The 22,299-nt window shown below is 38.6% G+C and overlaps 3 protein-coding genes across 12 annotated transcripts in view; 1 reads left to right on the top strand and 2 right to left on the bottom strand.

Moving 5' to 3' along the window:
* Window positions 1-48: 48 nt before the first annotated feature.
* tinf2 (TERF1 (TRF1)-interacting nuclear factor 2) lies at window positions 49-7,688 on the bottom strand. 4 transcript variants are annotated; one of them, XM_060874883.1, is made up of 11 exons: window positions 7,482-7,688; window positions 6,208-6,410; window positions 5,896-5,994; window positions 5,263-5,364; window positions 4,982-5,092; window positions 4,287-4,410; window positions 3,386-4,196; window positions 2,795-2,853; window positions 1,003-1,080; window positions 484-561; window positions 49-347 (listed from the first exon to the last, which is right to left on the bottom strand). In XM_060874883.1, exons 1-11 carry the CDS (start codon window positions 7,558-7,560, stop codon window positions 313-315), a joined length of 1,779 nt encoding a protein of 592 aa, XP_060730866.1. In that variant the 5' UTR covers window positions 7,561-7,688; the 3' UTR covers window positions 49-312. The 4 variants fall into 4 exon arrangements, with proteins under 4 accessions (XP_060730866.1, XP_060730863.1, XP_060730867.1 ...); XM_060874880.1 differs by having other exon boundaries at window positions 50-347; window positions 479-561; XM_060874884.1 differs by lacking the exon at window positions 1,003-1,080 and having other exon boundaries at window positions 51-347.
* Window positions 7,689-8,721: 1,033 nt separating this feature from the next.
* On the top strand, window positions 8,722-11,749 carry cideb (cell death inducing DFFA like effector b). The gene is made up of 6 exons (XM_060874912.1): window positions 8,722-8,797; window positions 8,880-8,932; window positions 9,285-9,399; window positions 9,770-9,919; window positions 10,405-10,601; window positions 11,064-11,749. The coding sequence occupies exons 2-6, from the start codon at window positions 8,907-8,909 to the stop codon at window positions 11,209-11,211; spliced, it is 636 nt and encodes a 211-aa protein (XP_060730895.1). The 5' UTR covers window positions 8,722-8,797; window positions 8,880-8,906; the 3' UTR covers window positions 11,212-11,749.
* homezb (homeobox and leucine zipper encoding b) overlaps window positions 11,464-22,299 on the bottom strand; it is a 13,995-nt gene continuing 3,159 nt past the window's right edge. Inside the window, exons 1-3 of one of the 7 annotated variants that reach the window (XM_060874875.1) lie at window positions 16,894-16,961; window positions 15,755-16,009; window positions 11,464-14,447 (exon numbers count right to left, since the gene is read on the bottom strand). In XM_060874875.1, coding sequence (XP_060730858.1) covers window positions 12,579-14,447; window positions 15,755-16,000 — 2,115 coding nt within the window. In that variant the 5' untranslated portion in view covers window positions 16,001-16,009; window positions 16,894-16,961 and the 3' untranslated portion in view covers window positions 11,464-12,578. Of the gene's footprint in view, window positions 14,448-15,406; window positions 15,488-15,754; window positions 16,010-16,323; window positions 16,679-16,742; window positions 16,773-16,876; window positions 16,962-22,299 lie in introns of those variants that run through there. The other 6 variants (XM_060874876.1, XM_060874877.1, XM_060874872.1 and 3 more) reach the window with 6 other exon arrangements.

The raw sequence follows: 22,299 nt of genomic DNA, 5'->3' as shown, positions 1-22,299 counted from the left end.
ACATTATATATAGATAGTATCCAACATAATAATAATAATAATAATATTAAAAAACTAACTTATTTTCTTGGGAAAAATCTAATGTATAAATAGAAAATCTTAGACAAGATTTGAGTGCCTACAAGTATAAAAACATTTATTTGAAAAAAAAAAAAAAAAGAATGACGGCTACATTAGGTAAGTAAAGATAAGTTTGTAATCCAGGCGAATGGTCATTAAACCAAACCTCATCTGCACCCGTATCCCGGGGAGAGGTAATCACGGCGGAAGAAACCAGGAGTCCAGAACTCGTGTAATGTGGGAATATATGTGTCACTTTTTGTCTTGCAGTATCGCTTTGTAAACAGCTGCAAGAAAACATATCGTCATCCTCATCATCAGTACTATTCACATGATATTAGTACGCTTCTTAGATTTTTTTTTACATCACTGATTTTTTTCCTGATGTTTAACGTGTTTATAAAACAAAAGTACCAACCCTGCCTTTAATTTTTTCAGTGGCTTCATCTTCAGAATCTACAATAAGGTCATCTGTGGAGTGAGTTACAGAAGACGCCGTGTCTGAAAGAAACAGAGGGTTATTAGACAAGTGGAGATACAGTACCATGAAACAGACTGCAATTTTTTTTTTTTAACGAAAAGTTTCAGTGAACAACAAAAGGAGACTTTTATCTGTGCTGATTAAAGCTGCAGCCAGGTGCATTGTGTGAAAGTGTTTATAGAGCTTGAATAATACGCTTTAGGGTGGGCTTATGATGTCTTAGTAAAGGTTGTTTGAGTTTTTGGTCTTTAAATAAACCCACAGTGGTGCTCAGCCCCATCTATTATTCTTATTTATTTATTTATTTATTTCAAAAAAGGGTGCCAAAGGAAGTCTTGTGTAAGTTTTCTTTTCTTTTACAATTTGCCACAGAGGAAGCGGATAGCTTATAAAATTACAAACAGTACTTTATCAAGATTAAATTCCACAAACAGCACAATGGATGTTAGAATAGCACTGACCCAGAGAGGACAAGCAGAGAGAACCGGTGAGAGGTCTGAGATGTTGACAGACTTCTGCAGAGCCGATAATTGTTACTCCTGATGAAGCCATCATTAATGATTATTACAGGACAAGTTGAATGTGAGGTTGATTAAATAATGCAAAAAAAAAATAAAAAAATGCTGTGAGGATGTTCATAACATATGATGTCACCTGAAAATGCAAGAAAACCAAAGACAAAGAAGGAAAGTTCACCCTGAATGACCTGGATATCAATATATTATTTCTTTCCTTCCTTCCTTCCTTCCTTCCACCCATCCTCTGTACAGCTTATCCTACACCGTGTTACAGGGAGGTCACATTCTAACCCAATCAGACACTACAGATAACTTACAGGACTGGGAAGAAGATGCAAACTCCGCAAAAACACACACACACACACACACACACACACACACGGCCGAGGTGGGAATAAAACCCTCAACTCTGGAGGTGTGACACAAACACATGAACCACCAAGCCCTCTACAATACGAGCTTCACCTGTGCAATTTTTTTTTTTTTTAATGATTCAATCATGAGTTGACTTTTTCTGTCTAAATTTTAGTTTTCCACATTTACCCAATGACTACATTGATAGTGCCAGCTGTGGGAAGTAAAGTGAGTGATGCAACAGCACTTTAGTCCTTTAGTCTATCCAGATCTCTCACCTCCTCTTCTGTACACTCTGTTTAAACAGATCAACTTCCACAAACCAGTTTCATTCTAATACGAGTGTCGACACCATCAATGCTCACCATCGTGAGTGTTAATGTCGTTGACGAATCATTTTCTATGTTAATTTTCTTTCTAAGAATATGCACTTTGAATTTACTATTATTATTTTTAGAATTTTAGTTATTAAAATAATTGAAGATGAATAAAAATTAACGATGCTTGACTTAGTTTGTTGTTTTTGCACTAATGGCACTGCTGTATTGTTTCATGAAGAATGTCACATACAGTCTCTTAAAAATAAAAAATATCCTTTCTATGAAAAAAAAAAGACAGGAAATAACTAAAGGTGATCAGTTTTATTAAAAATGTTCTACGTAATGTGAACTATCTTGTTCAGGGAGAGAAAGTCTACTGTTCATTGTTTATTACTCCTCTTTTTTAATAAAGCCAGACCAGGTCAATAGAGAATCCTGTACTTAAAATTTTTTTTTTAAAACTGTCTGTGTATTGTACTTTAAAACCTCAGTACTGTTTTGTAACAGATTAACAGAGGTCTCATTTCATCTAGGTGAGAATTATAGCTTCAGAAGTTCAAGATAAACTTTATATTTTAGTTGATTAAATCTAAAACCATTGACTAAAATCTTGCGATATTTAGTCAACTAAAACTTAAATTACAGTTTAGTATAAAACTAAAAAAAAAAAAGAACACTGGTCATCGCATAGATCGTAGACTAACCGAGTGGAGTTTTGGATATAACAGCATTGAGTCCAATGTTTGTTCAGTCTACTATTTGTTCACTAAAATTCTTAGTAATTTGATGCTAAACACTGCTGGAAATTTGTGTGAGAGAAAAGAAACTCTTGCTCTTTTCTTTGTAGGCGCTAACAGTGAAAGCTGCCCGTTATCCGATAGCCGTCACAGTGGGTCATCGTGTCTGTGCTAGCGATGTGACGACAAACAGAAACACTACAGCATGAACAACAAACTGGTGCCAGAATCACTGATTCATCTCAAAGCTTTTCAAACACATTTTTGAGTGAATGTGGATTCCAAACGATATCTAACTCATAACTACGGTCTTGTTTACATTACCTGAATTTTCCATCCTTAAAGGTGTGAGTGTGGGGATGCAGGGAGAGCCAGCACAAACTCTACATGAAAGGAAATCCAAATATTACTGAAATATACCAAACTATGTTTATTGTATATCACTATAGAAACGTTAATTCCTCTATTGCTCTTTATCTAGTCATTCATTCATTCATTCATTTTCTACCGCTTATCTGAACTACCTCGGGTCACGGGGAGCCTGTGCCTATCTCAGGCGTCATCGGGCATCAAGGCAGGATATACCCTGGACGGAGTGCCAACCCATCGCAGGGCACACACACACACACACTCATTCACTCACACAATCACACACTACGGACAATTTTTCCAGAGATGCCAATCAACCTACCATGCATGTCTTTGGACTGGGGGAGGAAACCGGAGCACCCGGAGGAAACCCCCGAGGCACGGGGAGAACATGCAAACTCCACACGCACAAGGTGGAGGCGGGAATCGAACCCCGACCCTGGAGGTGTGAGGCGAACGTGCTAACCACTAAGCCACCGTGCCCCCCTAACATCAGTCAATATTCATCTATTTATAGTGCATTAATATTAAAGGAGTCTCTCTCACTGCTTAACAATATTGATGCTCAGATTCTTCTCAGGAGTCTCCGAGAGGCTGAGCTTCCTCTTTCGCTTCCTGGCATCGACACATCTCACCGCACACACACCCTCAGCGGCAGGTTCTCTCGGAGACGCTGTAGTTTGGTCCTCATTGCTCGAGGTGTCCACTGTTTGAGCAGAAGCTTTTATTTCCAGTCTCGGAATGACGACTCGGAGCTGACGTTTCAAACAGGAAGCAAAGACAGCACGAAGACCTTCGTCTTCCTGTGGCTTGGTTTCCTGGGGATTTCTCTGTGATGCTTTTCTTTTCCTCTTCTGTCCCAAATCCAGCATTTTGTCACCGTTCCTTGTGTCTTGTTTATCTTTTGCACCATTCTTCCTACTGCTTCTTCTCACTGGGCTGATTTGAAATTCATCTTCCTCTTCAGCTTCACCGCTCGTCAGTGTAGGTGTTTGATTGACAAGCACCTTTCCTACACAATGCTTATTCTTCTCACAAGACCTTGATTTGACCCTTGTGTACATACAACTCTCTGTATCTACTTCATCACTTTCCTTTTCTGATCGAGATTCTACATTCTGATTGGTCGAAGCTTCGTGTAGGATGTCTGCAGTTGATATTGAGCCAATAACCGGTGGGATGTAGGATACAGAGTCTCTCGCTTGTTTCTTGTTGGATTTTTGTGTTGATGTGGTGGGACTTGGGATCAGGTTCGGTGTTGGAGTGGCTCCTGATTCACTGCTGTCTCGCACTTTTCCTGAGAGAGGGAGGGAAAGCGAGGAGAGGATAGATTCTCCAATAGAGGAGGGAACATATGCTGGAACAGAAGAGTTACATAGTTGAGCAGATATTATTCAGACTTTTTTGGTATGGTCATGAGTGTTTGATATGTTGTCGTCGTTGTTACCTGCGGATTCCAGGTGTCCGAGACATTTCTCGTGCTGCAGTAGAGTCCTGAGGAGTTGTGGCTGAGACGCAGAGCGTGCACACTCTTCCAGAACAGCTGGAGCTGCAGTGAGCCACGATACGGTCTGAAACATGGAGGACATCACATGTAGGATTAACTGTAGGAAACCAAAGCTGTGTTTTAATACTAGATAATAATAAATGCTGATGAAACTCCAGTCCAGCTCAACTATTTGGTATCCAGTGAGGGCTTAAAGGATCAAATCACTACTATTAGTACATAAAACTAGATCCAAGTTGGTGCGTGTGAATTTGACCATTTCTGTTCTTCAAGCCTCAAGGCAGATGTTAAAGAGATGTTTTTTTTGTTTAATAAATCTGCTGCCAAAGCAGTGACTATGCCAGACAAGCTTTTTAAGACCACAGTGTCTTGGCATATCTCCAAAACCAAAAATCTTGTCAGGTTAAATCACATATCAAGACAAACAAGGATGTTTATTTTTTACATTAATAGACTTGTCTAAGAGAAAGCATCAGAAAAAAGACAATGATGATCACTTCTTTTTGACATTAACGTTTGTCCTTAAGTATGGCTAAGTACTGAAACAGCGACTAATTTACTTATGCAGAATCAGCCACAAACAATACAAAGTTAAACTCAAACTCATGATGAAAAGATAACACAGAAAGTCAAACCTGAGCCAGATCTGGGACAGGAAGCAGCTGGTCCAGTCTGGTCAGAAACTCCCACAGCAGCTTCTCCAGAGCAGAGTCAAACTGAGGCCCGTACTGAGAGTCAAACTCCTCCTGAAGTACGGAAATGAAAACAAATAAATAAAAAAAGTCAAACTGTCTATGTATGTCTTTGAATGAGTGAAAAAAAAATGCAATGAAAGACAACAATACCAGGAGAGAGAAAAATCAACAAACACTGATCAATAATTCATCAATGTTTAACATTTTACTCAGAGTCTCACCTTGAAGAACTGCTCTCTCTCTGCTGGCTTCTCGAGCAGAGTCCGTACAAGCGTGTGGAAGTTCTTTACAGCCATCTCCACTTTTTGATCAGACCTCATTCTCTACAAATGGCAGATTAAAAATGAGTTTTCAATACAATTAAACATCATCAAATCATTCCAGCTGTATTGCTTTCTCCTATTTATATTCTTACACTTACATCTTAGTTTTATATTCTTATCTTTTTAACAATCTCAGCAAAATTCTTAAAATCTTGCAGAAGCTGTTTATATAAGTAATTGTAGTAAAGTAGAAAAATGCATAACCTGAATTTATACATTTCTGTAAAGCTGCTTTGTGGCAATGTCTATTGTTAAAAGCTCTGTACAGATTTAACTGAACTGAAGCTTGCTCACACGATCAAGGCCACATTCTGAGCTGCATCATGGCGTAATTACCAATTTGTATTATTGTGGAATGCAGTGGTTCTGAAAATAATGAGACGAGTCTTTAAATGTAAGGAGGAACCGGCTGCAAAATATTTGAGAAGTGTGGCATAATGGAGTAAGAGTAAAAAAGAATGTAAAAAATGTGTGAATAAAAGTGTAAAAAAAGGCAAGAAGACAGAGAGATTGAGGTTAAAGATCACTTACTTTATTGTTGGGTAAAGCAGGAGCACGCAGTCTCTCGAGCTGGGGGAGAATCAGCTCACAGTCAGGAGACTGAGCCACACGGAGCTGCTCCAGAATCAACTACAGAAATAACACGTAGAGCAAACTTACAGCCTGAGATCTGACTCTCTACTTAAGTCCTTGTAAATACTAGAAAATGAAAATGAACTGAAAACTAGGATCAGTATCGGCTCCATAACACCAAACACATCGAAGTGATTAACAGACTTAAAGTGTTGTTTGGTGTCTCCTGCTACATTCCATACACGCCATCAAACTCCATGTTAAACTCACACGTGCCCGCAGACCCACGCAAAGCTTGGCCTGATGTCTATAACTCAGCAATCCAGGTACGGTCTCGGACACAGATGTCACAAACTCCTCCAGCTTTCCGTAGTGCATCGCATCCCGCTGCTGCATCACTTTCCACATGGCGGCAGAGACCAGTCTTAGAGGAGGAGCCAGGAGCCGCAGAGAAGCCGTGGGTAAAGCTTCATCTGATCGGAAGAAGAAATTACACAGAACTGATATGAGATCTCTAATGATTTGATCACCAAGTCATCCCAAATACACACATTCACAATGACAATGCAGTGTTAAAAATAATATTAAATAAAAAAAAATACACATCATAAAACTCTTATAGCTTAATATTTCATACTAAAGCTTGCAAATCTAATATGACTTTTATATTGAGCTTCTAATTGCCATGACAACCTGATCTCAGGAGTTACAAGGGCTATAAAGTGTCACGCATTGAGAGTGACGGTCACGCATTTCGGTCTTTACTCACACTCTCCCACCACACATTGTATTTGTCACACAGAAAAACCTTTTGACTATTTATCAAATATTTAATATGCCGCAGGGCCCAAAATGTATCAGTCCGCACCGCTGTCTCTATGGAACCGGACAGGAATCAAGCGCGTCTCACCTGGAGTTCTTAGTCGAGCCTGACACTTATCAGCCAATCAAAAAAAGAGGCTACACAATAGCCAATCAGAAAATAGCACTATTGTATATGGGTAAGATTTAACGCAACAACCAATGAAAAAACAATACATATTCATTAGAGAGGGTATTTTTGATGGTCGGTTTGAACAAAACCTCAAAACGAAACAGCTTGTCTCTGGACGGGACATTGTCCTCAATCATGACCCTAAAAATGTCTGGGCTTGAGCTGAACTGTTTTAAATGGGAGCAACATTACAAATGATAAAGGAGTCCAATAAGGCAACAAACACTTACAATAAACAACACCAGTCATAATCTCTCTCTCTCACACACACACACACACACACACACACACACAAATTAATAAATGGAAATTGAACAAATACTTTGTATTTGGTTAAAATGTGGTCATTGATCCTGGTGAAACAGTTTTCTTTTCTTTTCCTTATTTTTTTTAATGGGGGGGATGAGGAGGGGTTTGAGATGTCACTCTTGCCTGTCTTCAAAACTTGAGAGCCCTGAGCTACTGAAGGGTCTTTCACAACAAACATAGCAATTATTTACATCAAATAAGATATATTTAAAAAAATACAGAGATTTAAAAGACGACATACTGTTGTTGTTGTTGTTGTTGTTGTTTTTAATGCTTGTTGTTTCTGGTCTCATTTCGCTGTTGTCAATTATCTGGATCATATTAATCTCGGATACGAACTGTTAAAGACCACCATAAGACTTTACAGAAGAACAAAAGCCGATGATTGTAAACACAAATTCTCTGCAAAAGTTTTGGCTCCTTTTTCGCGCCGAACCAAATAACACCCGGAAATAGTTCCGGGTAAAAAAAAGACACGCCTCCGGTCGCGTTTCAATCCACTGAAGGATCTGATACTGTAGTGTTCTATTTAATGGGCGTTTAGATTGTTGACTTCCGGTCTGTGTTTTATAAAGAAGTTTTCCACAGTTTGAATGGAACAGTGAGTCGGATAGTACGTGAAATAAATATATGTACTTTTTTCTAATGTTTTTTTTTATTTAAAAAAAAAAAAATATATATATATATATATATTTTGTGTATGCTTTCACTATTTTTATATAAGGCTGCAAATGTCATAAAAATTTGATGAATAATATCTTCATCTTCTACCGCTTATCCGAACTACCTCGGGTCACGGGGAGCCTGTGCCTTGATGAATAATATATACAGTATTATTATTATTATTATTATTATTATTATTATTATTATTATTATTATTATTATTATTTTTAATTTTAGACAACATTTTTAGACCCCCCCTTCAATATTATTTTTTAAAATTATTATTATTATTATTATTATTATTATTATTATTATTATTATTATTATTTATTTTATTTTTTTTATCAGGTTTTCATTTCCTAGCATAAAATTATTCCTAAACTTTTCTGGGACATTAAACAACCAGGAGTTTTAAGTATATATCTGTGATCGGTTTATTCTGTTTATTATAGATCTGCTTTGACTGGATTTGTAGTAATGTTTGTGATAGTGAAAAGTTTCTGATTCTGATCTAATTAAGCTCATTTGATTTAACTCCTTGTTTAGTCCTAACCCTAATCACTAACCATAGCCCACTTCATTATAACATGAAACACCAAACCTTCAGCATGAAACACTGAGCTGAACTGCACGAGCTGAGGTACGATACTGCATGATGAGGGATCTACTATTTATTCTACTACTTATTCTCACATTCTCTCAAACCTGTGATTCAATCTACAGTGTTTGTGTTATATAATAATCGTAAACAAACTATATAAGTTTATGTCTTGTTCATGTATTTCACTCCACTCTCAGCAGGCTATCAGGTTCAGGACTTTGTCCGATTAAACCTCTGTATGAATCATTCAGGTCAGGACGAAGTCCACAGAGATAGAGGAGGCATCAGGGCAGGTCAGCTAAGACACAACAGAACTTCCCTACTGGAAAGGACTGTAGAGTCTAAGGACTAAATGCTGTATATTTATGTTTACAGGAAATATAGGACACTGAACTCTTCCAGATGGAAACAACATCCTCACTGATTAAGTAAGTAAGCTAATGGCTTTAAGTTCCTTTAGTTAACGCAGTGTGTACATGTAACTACACTTTCTGTGAATTCTGCACTACGTTTTTAGCAATCTTAATACTAAATAATAAAAATGGATAAATCTGTCTGTTGTATAATAGCTTTGAACATCTTTTAAACAACTTTGTGTGAAACAATTTCAGTCTACACAGCTGTACTGTATGCACACTGATTATTTTCACACAGTACAGTACGTTGTGTTTGGCGATAACGTGTTCAGTCTCACATTTGGAAGTTAGTAGTCAGTGATTTTCTATTTATTACAGAAGTAAGGAATCTTTTTCTGTATCATTTTGATCACCCGTGTGTTAGGTCTGTGACTCGGCGTGTGTGGTCCGCACCTCAGAGGCCTTTTAGAGTTTGCTCATGGGACAGAGAGATCAGGAAGGGACTCACGGCATCTGCCTTAGAGGAGCTGAAAGAGAGGGTGAGTAAAGATCCCTGATAAATAAATAAAAATGAGAAAGACATTTTAAAAAATTGTCTCTTAGTGGAAAAGGGAAGCAAGGTGTAATGGATTCTTAAGCTAGAAACTATGATGTATCAAATAAATGAAACAAAATAAAAGTAAACTCACTTTTAAGTAAAAGTAAAGTCACTTTAAAGGCTTCTAGGGATCTCACTGTTAAAAATGCTCTTTTTTTCCGCGATAGCACATAATTTTTCCTCATATAGACAAAGTGAATAGCCATAAAAGGCTGTGTATAACCTGTTTTCCTAAGAAATTTATAATGATTCATAATGTACTATTACACATTATCTTTATGTGTGTGTGTGTGTGTGTGTGTGTGTGTTAGGCAGCCCACACTCTGCTTATTTCTACGCTGCTGTCTCTGGTGTGTGAGGAAGATGGCACTGAAGTGGATTCAGATGAGTTCCTGTTGGCCTTGCCAGACAACACAGTGCTCATGGCCTTGGAGCCAGGACAAACCTGGAAACCACATCCTGTATGTGTGTGTGTGTGTGTGTGTGTGTGTGTGTGTGTGTGTGTGTGTGTGTGAATGTCATATTTACTGCTGATATGAGTCTGTAAATAAATCAGTCATCTTAGCAATCACATATTTCACATAAAGTACATTTCTCTCTGTGTTCCTTCTGAAGGGAAAACAGTTTTGCCCACTGAATATTTAGTGTGTGTGCATTTACATTTACAGCATTTGGCAGACGTCCTTATCCAGAGTGACGTACAAAAGTGCTTTTAAGTCTGTTATTGAATACATTAACTCTGGTTTACTAGGTTACAGACTTAAGATACTATATATATATTGTATTGTATATATAAATACAAACATACAACAAACAGGGGAGAAAGTGCTAGTTGAAGTATTTCATGAAGAAGCAGGTCTTCAAACCTCGTCCAGACAGCTGAGTGCATTTTATATACTTACTGTATGAACAGCTGCTTATTTCTAAACAATCTTCTCATTCACAGTTAGGCCATAGAGGCAGCAGTCTCAAACCAGCTGACAACAAACCTCGCACTGGTCGTGACATCGCTCAAGTGACCTTTGACCTTTATCGCCTGAACCCTAAGGATATTTTTGGTTCTCTGAGCGTGAAAGCCACGTTCCAGGGTCTGTACTCCATCAGTGCTGACTTCCAATGCCTGGGGCCAAAGAAGGTGCTCAGGTGAGAGGGACAAGGACTATAGGTGTCTCTGAAATAGTCTGTCGTGTGTGTGTGTGTGTGTGTGTGTGTGAGTGAGAGAGAGAGAGTTTTGAATGTGCTGTTTTACCTGATGTTTGGCAGCTGCGATTCGCAGACAGTTAAATGATGCAAACTTTAATTTGGCAACAGATTGCGACATGAGGACTTTGCTGTGTTCTAATACCCTCACTAGCTTGATACTATAATATAACAGCCATAATATTACAAGCTGAAAGAATAATTTTATTTTCGTGGTAATATTGGGGTAATTTTTTTTCCCTTTATTAGACGGTCCATTCAGTTCAAATTTCATAATCCACTATGCAGAAGATTCATGGATGAATACAAGTTTATAAATAAAAAACAAAACTTTTTGCTGAATTGAAATATAACTGAGGTCTCATATTATTTCCACTGTGTTGTTTCCTTATGTCCTTACAACAGAGAGACCCTCAGACTGATCTCCACCGTACTCCATGCAGCAGGTCACATGTTAATCACATCTGCTACGGTGATTCGCCGAATCATACAAGGAGCAGACTTCCTGCAAGCTCACGGCGCTCGCCAGATTCAGACAGAATACTGGAACTGACTTTCTGCATGATCAGGAAAAAAAAACTGCTCTTGCTTTGTGAAATATAACTCATCTTAACAGTTATTACTGTTTTTTGGTAATCTACTCAGGGTCATTCAATATAAAACTGCATTATTAACATGTTTTAGTTTACCAGTGTGCAGATCTGTTGACTGTGTAAATACAAACAATATGAATAATAATTAAATGATTTTAAATATCTGTAAATAATATAATAACGTTATACTGCTGTGTTAATCATTATACTGGGCAGTGTAATACTGATATCAAAGAAGCCTGCAATGTATAAAAGAGTTCTCTAACAAACCATAGATTTTTTTATTGATGTTTTGATGTGTTATAAAAAATATTTCTTGGTCAGTGTGTAACTCTGATACATCACAGCATCATTGGGTTGTTTTAATAGATTGTGATGGGACTGTAAAGCAAAAGCACACGTTTTGATCATTTCATACAGCCTTCTTGTAAATATGTACTGTATTTGCCCAGTTCAAATATACTAATAATAAAAAAAAAAATCCTGAAGTCCACTTTATTGAGTCAAAATGCCATTGTAACCAAGGGAGAAACATTTTCTAGAAATAGGTACAAAAATCTTCAAAAGCAATAAAGGAATTTTCTAGTCAACTAAATAATAATTAAATGCATAGAATATCAAATGCATCATTCAAGCCTGTTTCTGTTGGATTGTGGTCCTGGGTCTAAATAAATTATAACGGAAATAAGCAATAATTAACATAGAAGAACAGGATGGAAAATAATTCTCTTAAAACCACTTAAAATAGTTTTCACACCGACTGTTCTTTTAAAAGCAACACTTTAAAGGATTCATGGTTTGGAAGATCTGAACCATGTTAATACACTAAAAGTCAGTTATTCTTTTAAAATAAACTTCTGAAAATGTGCATTAAAAAAGACCTGAAACTAATTTCTACGCACGCTCCTATCCTGTTGAACACTGAAATGCTACACATGAAATCAGCAGTTTCACCCAGTGCTTGTGTTCTGCTAATCGCTCGGAACATCTTTCTTTCCTTTCTTTTCTTTTTTTTTTTTTTTTTAGTGTTATCATAAATAATTTCAGCTTAAATGAAACTGCTCATATAGACAAAACTAAATACATAAATATTTGTGTATTAAAGGTCCTGACGAGGCACTGGATTATGTTAATGCAACAATCCATTAGTGGTGAGAAACACTGGACTTGAGAACATGAGACAGAGACCAGAATACAAACAAAAACAAACAAACAAACAAGAAAACTTCTTCATGAAATACAGCATTTGGCAGCAATGTAGAGTCCAGCCTCTACTTTCCTGCTATTCTAAATACTCTTTAACATTTAATCTAAAAATTCTCCAGGGTCAAAGTTCACCCCCTGGCAGTACTGAGGAAGCGGTCTTGTATAATTCGTCCCATGACTTCGCCTCACTCCCTCCTGTCCCGTTACTGGGCTGCGGCTCCCTAAACCTGAAGCTCGGATCTGTGCTCTCTGTCCATCTCCTGCTCCTGGGGCCCTTCCCTGCTCTCTTCTGCTGCTTCATGACACCTGTGCGTACACGTTCTCGGTCGTCCGGGTGAATCCAGCGCAGGTTGGAGTGTTTAATGTGGTAGCGTGTATCTCCGTACCACTGAACAATCTCAGTCCGTGTCAGTCCTGTCTTCTGCTGCAAGACTGTGTAGTCTTCGCTAGTGGGCCACTGACAGTGCAGGAAGCTCTGCCTCAGCATGTTTAACTGCTCCCATGTCTTCTTCCGGAGGTTGGGCTCAGGACCCAGGCTGGGGTTCCAGCCTTGTAGGAGTGACGGAGATGGAGAAGAGGAGGCGGGAGATGGAGAAGGGACGATAGTGATATCACGCCGCTCCTGTTTAACGGAAGCCTGGCTGTCTTTGTGTGATGGATCTTCAGTCTGGTCCTCTTTCCTCGTGTTCGACTCGCTGACCCCATCTTCTACTGGGCCCTGTTGATCCTCCATGTCCACATCGAGATCAACGTCAAGCCCCGCTCCTGAGGCTTCGCCATCCTCCTGAAACTCGTCGCTGTTTAACTGTTGTTGAAATCTACCCGAAGGCTCTAGTGACTGACTCGGCTTGCTCAGTTCAGCCAGCCAGGACCGACCGCTCCTGCGAAGCTGGTATCGACTGTCAGCAAACCACTTACGGATCTCGTGTCGTCCGAGCCCGGTGGCTCGCTGTAGCCGCTGCACCTCAGCCTCAGACGGCCAGTTCTTTTGGACAAAGCTACGGCGAAGCGCCATCAGCTGTGCTTTGGATTTCTTCCGCTGCTGAGTTATGGGAGGACCACAAACCACGGCTGATTTGGACAGAGCTCTATAAGTGCTGGAACTCTCAGCCTTGAGCTCGTGAGGAGGTAAATGATTCAGTTCTCTGGGCAACTGAGCCTGGTCTTTGTCAACAGATACATTTTGAAAATCAGCCACACACTGGTTTTCAGTTTGCTGCTGAACAAAGTTCTCTACGCCGTTGGTGTACTGAGGAATGATGCTGTTTTGCCTGCTGTTAAAGTCACTGGCTTCGTCCTGGGAGAAAACTAGTTGTGGTGTGTAGTGTGCATAACCCGTATAGACCTCTGTCACAGGAGCCTGTTTAACATCCTGCTGTTGCGTCTCAGGTGTCCTCTCTTCATGTGCTAAATAATCCTCCTCTTCTTCCTCACCCTCCTCCCCGAGTGACATGCTTTGCAGACGCCGCAACTTAAGCCGCGTCTGCCGGATGTCGTCGTCTGCCCAGCTGATTCCGTAGCGGACGCGCTGCATCATAAACCACACTTTGACGCGCTCAGCTGAGAGGGAGCAGCGACGTGCCAGAGCACTGGCCTCCTGCTCTGTGGGGTAGGGAAAGGCATTAAATGCTTCTACAAGATCTGATACTGCATCCAGCTCGTTAGTCTGCTCCGAGCGCACCCACACCAGCTTCAGACCTTCAGATACCAGAGGAAGACACACCAAGTGTGTCTGGTTGAGGCCAGATGTGCCTGAGGAGGCTGAGTTCTTGCTTTGGCTTCCTTTTGTAGACTCTGAAGAGGATGAGGCTTTCCTCTGAGGCAAAATGGAGGCGGGAGAAATACTTTGGCTGTTTTTGGCAGCAGGTGAGTTTTTCACAGTCTCTTTTTGCGCCGCTGCTTGTACCTGGTTCTCTGCATTGCATGTACTTATGCTGGTCTCCTCTGAGTCCATGGGTGAGGAAGACATGGACCCTTCGGAAAATTCAGACTGTAGAGGAAAAAGAGAAATGACGTGAATATAGGTTACATAAATTCTGACTGTGGCACTGAAGCTCTGTAGTTTAGGCCCACAAGCCACAAGCATGAACTGTCTTATATAACAACTGTTGACAAAAACAACAACAATATATGACAACTGTATTAAGGCCCAATGCATCACACAGCATCACCTGGTAACAAGCCTATAGAGAGCTGACTTGTTGCTCAATAAAATTTTATTGTTTTTATATAGCGCTGTTGATAAGATACATGCAACAAAGCAGCTGTTTATAAATCCATTAGATCCCAACGAGCAAACTATCGGTGACAAAATGAACTTGCCACCACAAGACAAATAGTCATGGGATATAAAATGTATATGGGACGTGTTGTTTAACAAATTAAAAACTGTAATTGTTACAATTGCTGCACTGTAAAACACGATATAGCCTCTTTAACTTGTGAACTTAATTCTTCTTTTTAATTCCAATTGTCATGACAAATTTTCAAAATTGTACTCAATTTTCACAAATTCAAGCTTAAAGTAATCCATTGACTTGTAAGTTAACACAAAGCTTATCTCAAGTTAAGCCTAGTCACATTTCTAAAGCAGCAGGTGAACTTTCATTTCTTAATCATACTGATATGTCTTAAAGCGTGTAGGAGTGTAGGAGCAAACGACATTTCAGTCGTTTGCTGTTTTGCACAATCCTTTACAATATCTCAGGTAACTGCTGCTAGAATACTGTGTTCATTCCAGTATTTCTGCACACTTAATATATTGTTTGAACACACAGTATTTACACTGGTCGGCGCTGTTTTTGTGTATTGTCTTTTTTTTGTATTGTCTTGTGATTTGTTGTCTGCACTGTCTTTTGTCCTGCACTGTCTTGTCTGTCTTGTTTGTCTTGTCCTGCACTGTTTGCACCAGGTTGCACAGATGCACTTTATGTATCTAGGATTACTTACTAAGTCCTTAGCTCTGTCTTTGTTTTATGTAGCACCATCGTCCTGGAGAAATGCTGTCTCTTTTCACTGTGTACTGCAACATCTATATATAGCTGAAAATGACAATAAAAGCTTCTTGACTCGACTTGACTTGAGAAGATTAATAAAATGCTTCAGCTCCAGAACATCCTGTTATTGTAAAATAATCTACTTGAGGTCAGTAACCACAAATCACATCACACCGGCTTTGAGTACTTTGACATTAACAGGATAACCAGAAGCGAATTATTCCCAAACCAAACCAAAACAAACGGTCAACATGGTAAACAGATGTACGGGTATGTATATGGATGTGTCTCTGTAACTCACATTTCCTTCAGGTGGACTCTTCTGTCCCTCTGAGGCTCCTTTACTCTCATCTTTTACTGAGCTCGGTCCAGGCAGAGCAGTAACAGGATGGACAGAGTGCAGATGTTGACTAAGAGCGCAGACATCCGCTGCTTTGTAGCCGCAGATCCTGCATTCATAAGCATCACTCTCCTCGCTGTCCCTTGTTTTCGCCTCCAGCTTCCGGTTGTCCTCGCGCTGTTGCTGAGGGGGTTCACACTGCTGCATGGCGACCTGCTAAAGGAGGGCAAAATAAATAAATAAATAAATAAATAAATAAATAAATAAACACGGATAAACTAAGAAACAACAAAATAAACCGGATATATTGCATCAAAATAATAAATAAGCAGTAATAATATTACATAATATTACGTTACATTTTGAATAAAGTTTTCTGAGAGGATAATTAGTAGAAAACAAAATAACTAGTTGAAACATTTAAAAAACATAATTGTGATATTTTAGTGGATTTGTATTTATTATAAACTAGTAAGTGTAACTACAAATTAAAGCTTTGGTCAGACAGTGAAACATTATAAGTTAAATACCTGAGGCATGAACAGACATGTAAATAATAAGTGATGAACTGATACTGTTATTGTTTATTTTTCACAGAACGACCATAAACAAATTGTGTTTATTATGTACAACTTATTTAAACAACAGGTTTATGGTGCTGGTCACATGTTGGTAAACAATCCAAATGAACAAATCTCTCAAGCTTCACTGATTCACTAAGATAAGGAGCTCATTCTGGTTAAATCTCTCTCATTCTTTATGGGTTTAAAGCTCTGGTCTGTAACAGGCGCCATGACAGTTATAAAGTGTTAAAGTGTCATGAAGTCATGGCGACGCCGCTGTACACTGAGCACCACAGACACATGTAAGAAGTCATCCTCTGGGCTAAAAGCTAACATTATCGATCTGCTAGTCAGAACAAAGGCTTTTAGCTGTGTGGCTAGCTAACCCGCTGTAACAACATGGCTAGACAGCTGAATGAAGCTGAATGAAAGCAGGACAGATGGCGGTTTTAGCTGAAACACTTCACTTGTCCCGGGATAACAAAGATAACCCGTGTTAACGAGGCTGTAATGAACTGACAACGGATGTAGACTTGCCTCAGGTTTTAGTTGTCAATCTGTCACAGTTTGGTTTGTCGCATCTTCATTCGACGTGTGAAATCAGAAACGCTGAAGATTTTTTTATGGATTCAAAATAAAAGCCCTGAGACATTATTAGTGTTCTTTTCACTCTGCAGACACACAGTGTAGGTAAATAAAAACAATGCTAATGACTTTATGCCATAAAAAAAAAAGAGTATTAAAAGTGCACAGGAGCAAGTGTCAATTACAGGAAACACTGGAAAGAATTAGAACTTAAACCTAGTGTATGTTCTGACATTTAAGGTCCACGACAACCTGACAAGAGGAAAATGTTATTGAAGATTAATGTACTGGTGTGTTTACATCTCTGCACAGCATGAGACTTCTCTCATGAGTTAGAAATGTGTTTGATTTGAAATCCAAGAGTCAAGAGTCAAGAAGCTTTTATTGTCATTTCAACTATATATAGATGCAAACAGTACAGGACAAGACAAACAAGACAGAAAGACAGTGCAGGACAAAAGACAGTGCAGACAAAAAATTACAAGACAATACACAAAAGACAATAAACAGAAACAGCACTGATCCAGTCTTATGGTTGGCAAATAAGTGATCTACAATGAACTCCGTGCCCAGTGTTCCTTGTCAAGGCTCAGGATTATGATTAAAATGTGTAACACACACACAAATGGTTCATTCAGATGTCCAGGTCAAATATTGTGTCTTATATATAACTGGCAGCACACCTTGTCCTGTATTTTCTTTCCACAAATTCTCTCATGACTCTCATGATCTCTTTTCACCTGACTGATATATTTGAAAGTATATTATGACACAGATCTACTTATGCTTATGTTATTGGAACTATGTTATCAAAAGTGAATTTACAATTTCTTCACCATTTGGCAGACACCCTTATCCAGTGTGACATACAAAAGTGCTTTTAAGTCTCTATCGATGAATACATTAACACTAGCTCACTAGGTTATAGATTTAGGGTTGAATATACACATACAACAAATGGGGGAAAAATGCTAGTTCAAGTGTTCGAGAGATCTCCTGCTGCTAGGCTCTTTAAGGCTCTTTCGAATTTAATTTAATTTGAAAATCACATGGAAATGTCAGCTAAATATCTAGAAGACAGCGTCACTGAATCTGTCCTGTGCACATCCATCAAAATCTGGTTTGGTGCAGCAACAAAACAGGACAGGAACAGACTGCAACTCACAGTAAAAACATCAGAAAAAATGATCTGTGCCCCCTCTCTTAGACGTGTCACATTAAAATGATTGTCCTTAAACCTTATGAGAATAATAATGATGAATCTCTTCACTATGGCAGTATCAGGATGTTTACAGAGCTTAAATGTGAAGAAAACTCAGGGTATTGAAGCTAGTTGTCTTCTTATTTATTAGCACACTTATTTTTGCTGTGTGTCTGGCTTGACTGTGGTGTGTTTTCTCTTGTGATCAACAGTAATTCCTGGTACAATTGCATGATGTATATGTTTATTTATATATTCACTTTTTCATTCCAAGACCTAAAGTAACTGAGATAAAGATATCTCAAAATAACACCTAAGAGTGTTAGCTCTGTAAGACAACAATATAAATCTTCTAATGACAAAGTTTAAGAAGCCCAAAGTGAGTTGAGTAATGGAGTAATTAAAGTTGTGTAAAAGTTGCAATAATAAATAATTGAAATTGTAATCATAGACTCTATGGTTTTAAAATTAATTTGATTTTGCAAAAGATTTTGATATTATTCATTAAAAAATTAAATTCAGTATAAATTTTATGTACAGATTTTAATGAGAGATTTGTATGTATCGTAAGGATACACAATTTATATACTGTCACTGTTTGTATATTGCCAAATCAATTTAGGTTTTCGTCTTTAAAAAGTAAAACTCAAATTCTTTGTTGGTATTTAAACATTTTTTATGATTTCATATCATGTTACATTGTTGTTCTGTTGTTTTTGAAATAATAACAAAGTGCAAGAATTCCTTCTTTTCGACCAGGAGATAAAGTTCCTTCTCAGTGAATGGAGTCAGTTTCTAAAAGTGTGCTTTGGTAAGAGAAGGGAGATTCATTTGAGAAATCTCTTACGCATCAGTATCCATGCCCAAGGAGTGTTATGATGAAGAAGAGTCCAATATGGATGAAAGACTATGTAGCTTGCGTAAAAACAGAACAAAGGATTTCATCAGTTCATGTTAAAGTCATGTTAGTTCATAACATCAGTTCATGTTAAATTTAGAAAAAAAGGAGAGAAAATAGATTTTCTGTTGTTATATAAAGTAGTAAACAATGCTGTTGTGTGTTGTTATTACTTTCTGTTGAATTTATAACATTTCTTTCATACAAAGGGGGAATTTATTGTGTAAACTAGATGGTATTGTAGGTTGTTCTGATAAAATATGAAAAGAAGAGTGAAGGAGTGAGTTGAGATGAGATGAGAGACCTGTATCCAGTGTAAAAGGGCTTTTTTTTAACATGTCAATCCCCTCCATGTTACCTGATATGAGCAACCTTCCAGTTAGGAAGCAAACCAGTCTCATGCTGCTGCACAAACTTCAAGGATCCTGAGGGTTTATAAGAGTCCTGTACACATGAGTAAAAGTGAAGGTAGTGAGATGAAGACTAACTGCTTTGTGATCATATGTGCAGGGCTCTCAAGTGTCACGCATTGAGCGTGACAGTCACTCATTTAATGGATGACAGAAATAATAATAAACCTATAGACGTAAAAGATTTCCAGTCAAATATGGTGACTGGTTACTTATAAAAATATTTCTTAATGCACATGAAATTGTCTGGTTATCAGAGTGAACTAATAAAATGTCCTAATAAACTAATAAAATGTCCATCTTTGCTAAGCAAAAAAGTAGTTAAATAAAAAAGTAGGTAAATGACATCAAATATGAAATCTTTTGTTTTTTGTCACCTGAAGTTATTTGTTTGTTTACAGAAGTTGGTAAAGACTACACAATTGCTTTTTAGGACCTGATAAATGAAAACATAGAACTAAAGGATGGTCTTTTTATTTTTCACATAAATATAAAAATATTTTTCACATAAACTTTAATTTCCCCCTTTTTCACTACCCACTACATCATTACCTAATGTGCAACCTATAATGGTACATTATATAAATCAAAGTGCTAAGTCCAGCGTAATTAATAAATATGTAGTTATAGTTAAATATTAATAGTTCATATGTTTTAATTTTCAGGTCTTAGAGCTTTGATTCATGACTGACTGCATAAAGATTCACTTGCTAGCTCACATAATCCATCAGTTCAAATTGAATCAAAGTCAAACTAATAGTAAAAAAACTAGTAAAAATATTACAAATATAAATAGCAAATACAAACTGAATTCCAAAAAAGTTGGGAAGTTTTTTAAATTTGAATAAAAAGACGTTCAAATCACATAAGCCAAAATTATATTCACAATGGAACATAGAAAACATAACACATAAAACAAAACAGAGATATTTGACACTTTTGTCCACTAAATGAGTTCATTTCTAATTTGATGCCTTCTATAGGTCTCAAAAAAGTTTGCACAGGGGCAGGTTGTAGCATCGAGTCTACTTTTCAAAATGTCTGCGCATTGAGGTTATGAGTTTCTGGTGATTTGGTGTTGGAATTTGGTCCGATTCTTGCCTGACACCTTGCCCGGAGGACAAGGTGTCCGTGATTCCCAACAAGAATGTTAAATTTGTACTCGTCTGACCATAAAACACTTCCACTTTGGAAGAGTCCATTTTAAATGAGTCTTGGCCCACAGGACACGATGGCGCTTCTGGACCATGTTCACATATGGCTTCCTTTTTGCATGATAGAGCTTTAGTTGGCAAGGTGGATTGTGTTTACCGACAGTGGTTTCTGTAAGTATTCCTGGGCCCATTTAGTAATGACACTGAAACAATAATGCCGATGAGTGATGCAGTTAAAATTAATTAACTTAATTGCTAGATGTTCTCCCAGCTAATATTTATAAAATGTCTTGCTTTTCAGCCACTAATTGCCTCATGCCATCTTTTTTGAGACCAGTAGCAGGCATCAAATTTGAAATGAGCTCATTTAATGGATAAAAGTGTAAAATTTTTCTTTTTCTTTTTGAACATTTATGTTATCCATGTTCTATTGTGAATAAAATATTAGCGCATATGATTTGAAAGTCTTAATTTTTAATTTAATTTAAAAACACTGCCAACTTTTTCTGAGTTCGGGTTGTAAAAGTTATCTGGGGAATTTTATTGGTAAACTGCAGTCATTGTTTACACTCAAGAAAACCTATTTTAAAGCTGGAAAAATATTGCTTCTGCCCATGAATCACATCTAGCTATGCAATGTTATACATCTGAACATTGTTATTATATCTTCTACTCATTCAGAAGTTCAGGTATAATTACCAGCTTCCAGCATCTGTATCTGCCTCTCTGAAAACAGACAGTTATAAAAATGTTAATATTACACTTATTAGTCAGCTATCATCTCTATACCCTCGCCAGGTTGCTGGAGGGTTCATGGGAGTTTGCCCAACCAGTCCACATGTGCTTTGTGGATTTGGAGAAGGCATTCGACTGTGTCCCTCGTGGTGACCTGTGGGGGGTGCTCTGGGAGTATGGGGTCCGGGGCCCTCTGCTAAGGGCTGTCCGGTCCCTATATGACCGGAGCAGAGTTTGGTTCGCATTGCCGGCAGTAAGTCAGACTTGTTCCCGGTGCATGTTGGACTCTGGCAGGGCTGCCCTTTGTCACCGGTCCTGTTCATTATCTATATGGACAGGATTTCTAGGCGCAGTCGGGGGCTGGAGGGAGTCCGGTTTGGGGACCACGGGATTTCGTCTCTGCTTTTTGCAAAGATGTTGTCCTGTTGGCTTCCTCAAATCAGGACCTTCAGCGTGCACTGGGACGGATTGCAGCCGAGTGTGAAGCGGCGGGGATGAGAATCAGCACCTCCAAGTCCGAGGCCATGGTTCTCAACCGGAAAAGGGTGGCTTGCCCCCTTCAGGTTGGTGGAGAGCTCCTGCCTCAAGTGGAGGAGTTTAAGTATCTTGGGGTCTTGTTCACGAGTGAGGGAAGGATGGAGCGGGAGATCGACAGGCGGATCGGTGTACAGTATCTTCTGCAGTGATGCGTTCGATATACCGGTCTGTTGTGGTGAAGAAGGAGCTGAGCCGCAAGGCGAAGCTCTCTATTTACCAGTTGATCTACGTTCCTACCCTCACCTATGGTCATGAGCTTTGGGTCCCGGATACAGGCAGTCGAAATGAGTTTCCTCTGCAGGGTGGTTGGGTGCTCCCTTAGAGATAGGGTGAGGAGCTCGGTCACTCGGGAGGAGCTCAGAGTAGAGCCGCTGCTCCTCCACATCGAGAGGAGTCAGCTGAGGTGGCTCGGGCATCTGTTCC

The sequence above is a fragment of the Tachysurus vachellii genome, chromosome 7, assembly GCF_030014155.1.
Source record: "Tachysurus vachellii isolate PV-2020 chromosome 7, HZAU_Pvac_v1, whole genome shotgun sequence".
NCBI lineage: Eukaryota > Metazoa > Chordata > Actinopteri > Siluriformes > Bagridae > Tachysurus > Tachysurus vachellii.
Note: the sequence above shows the minus strand (reverse complement) of the source record. Positions and strands in the feature narration are given on the sequence as shown.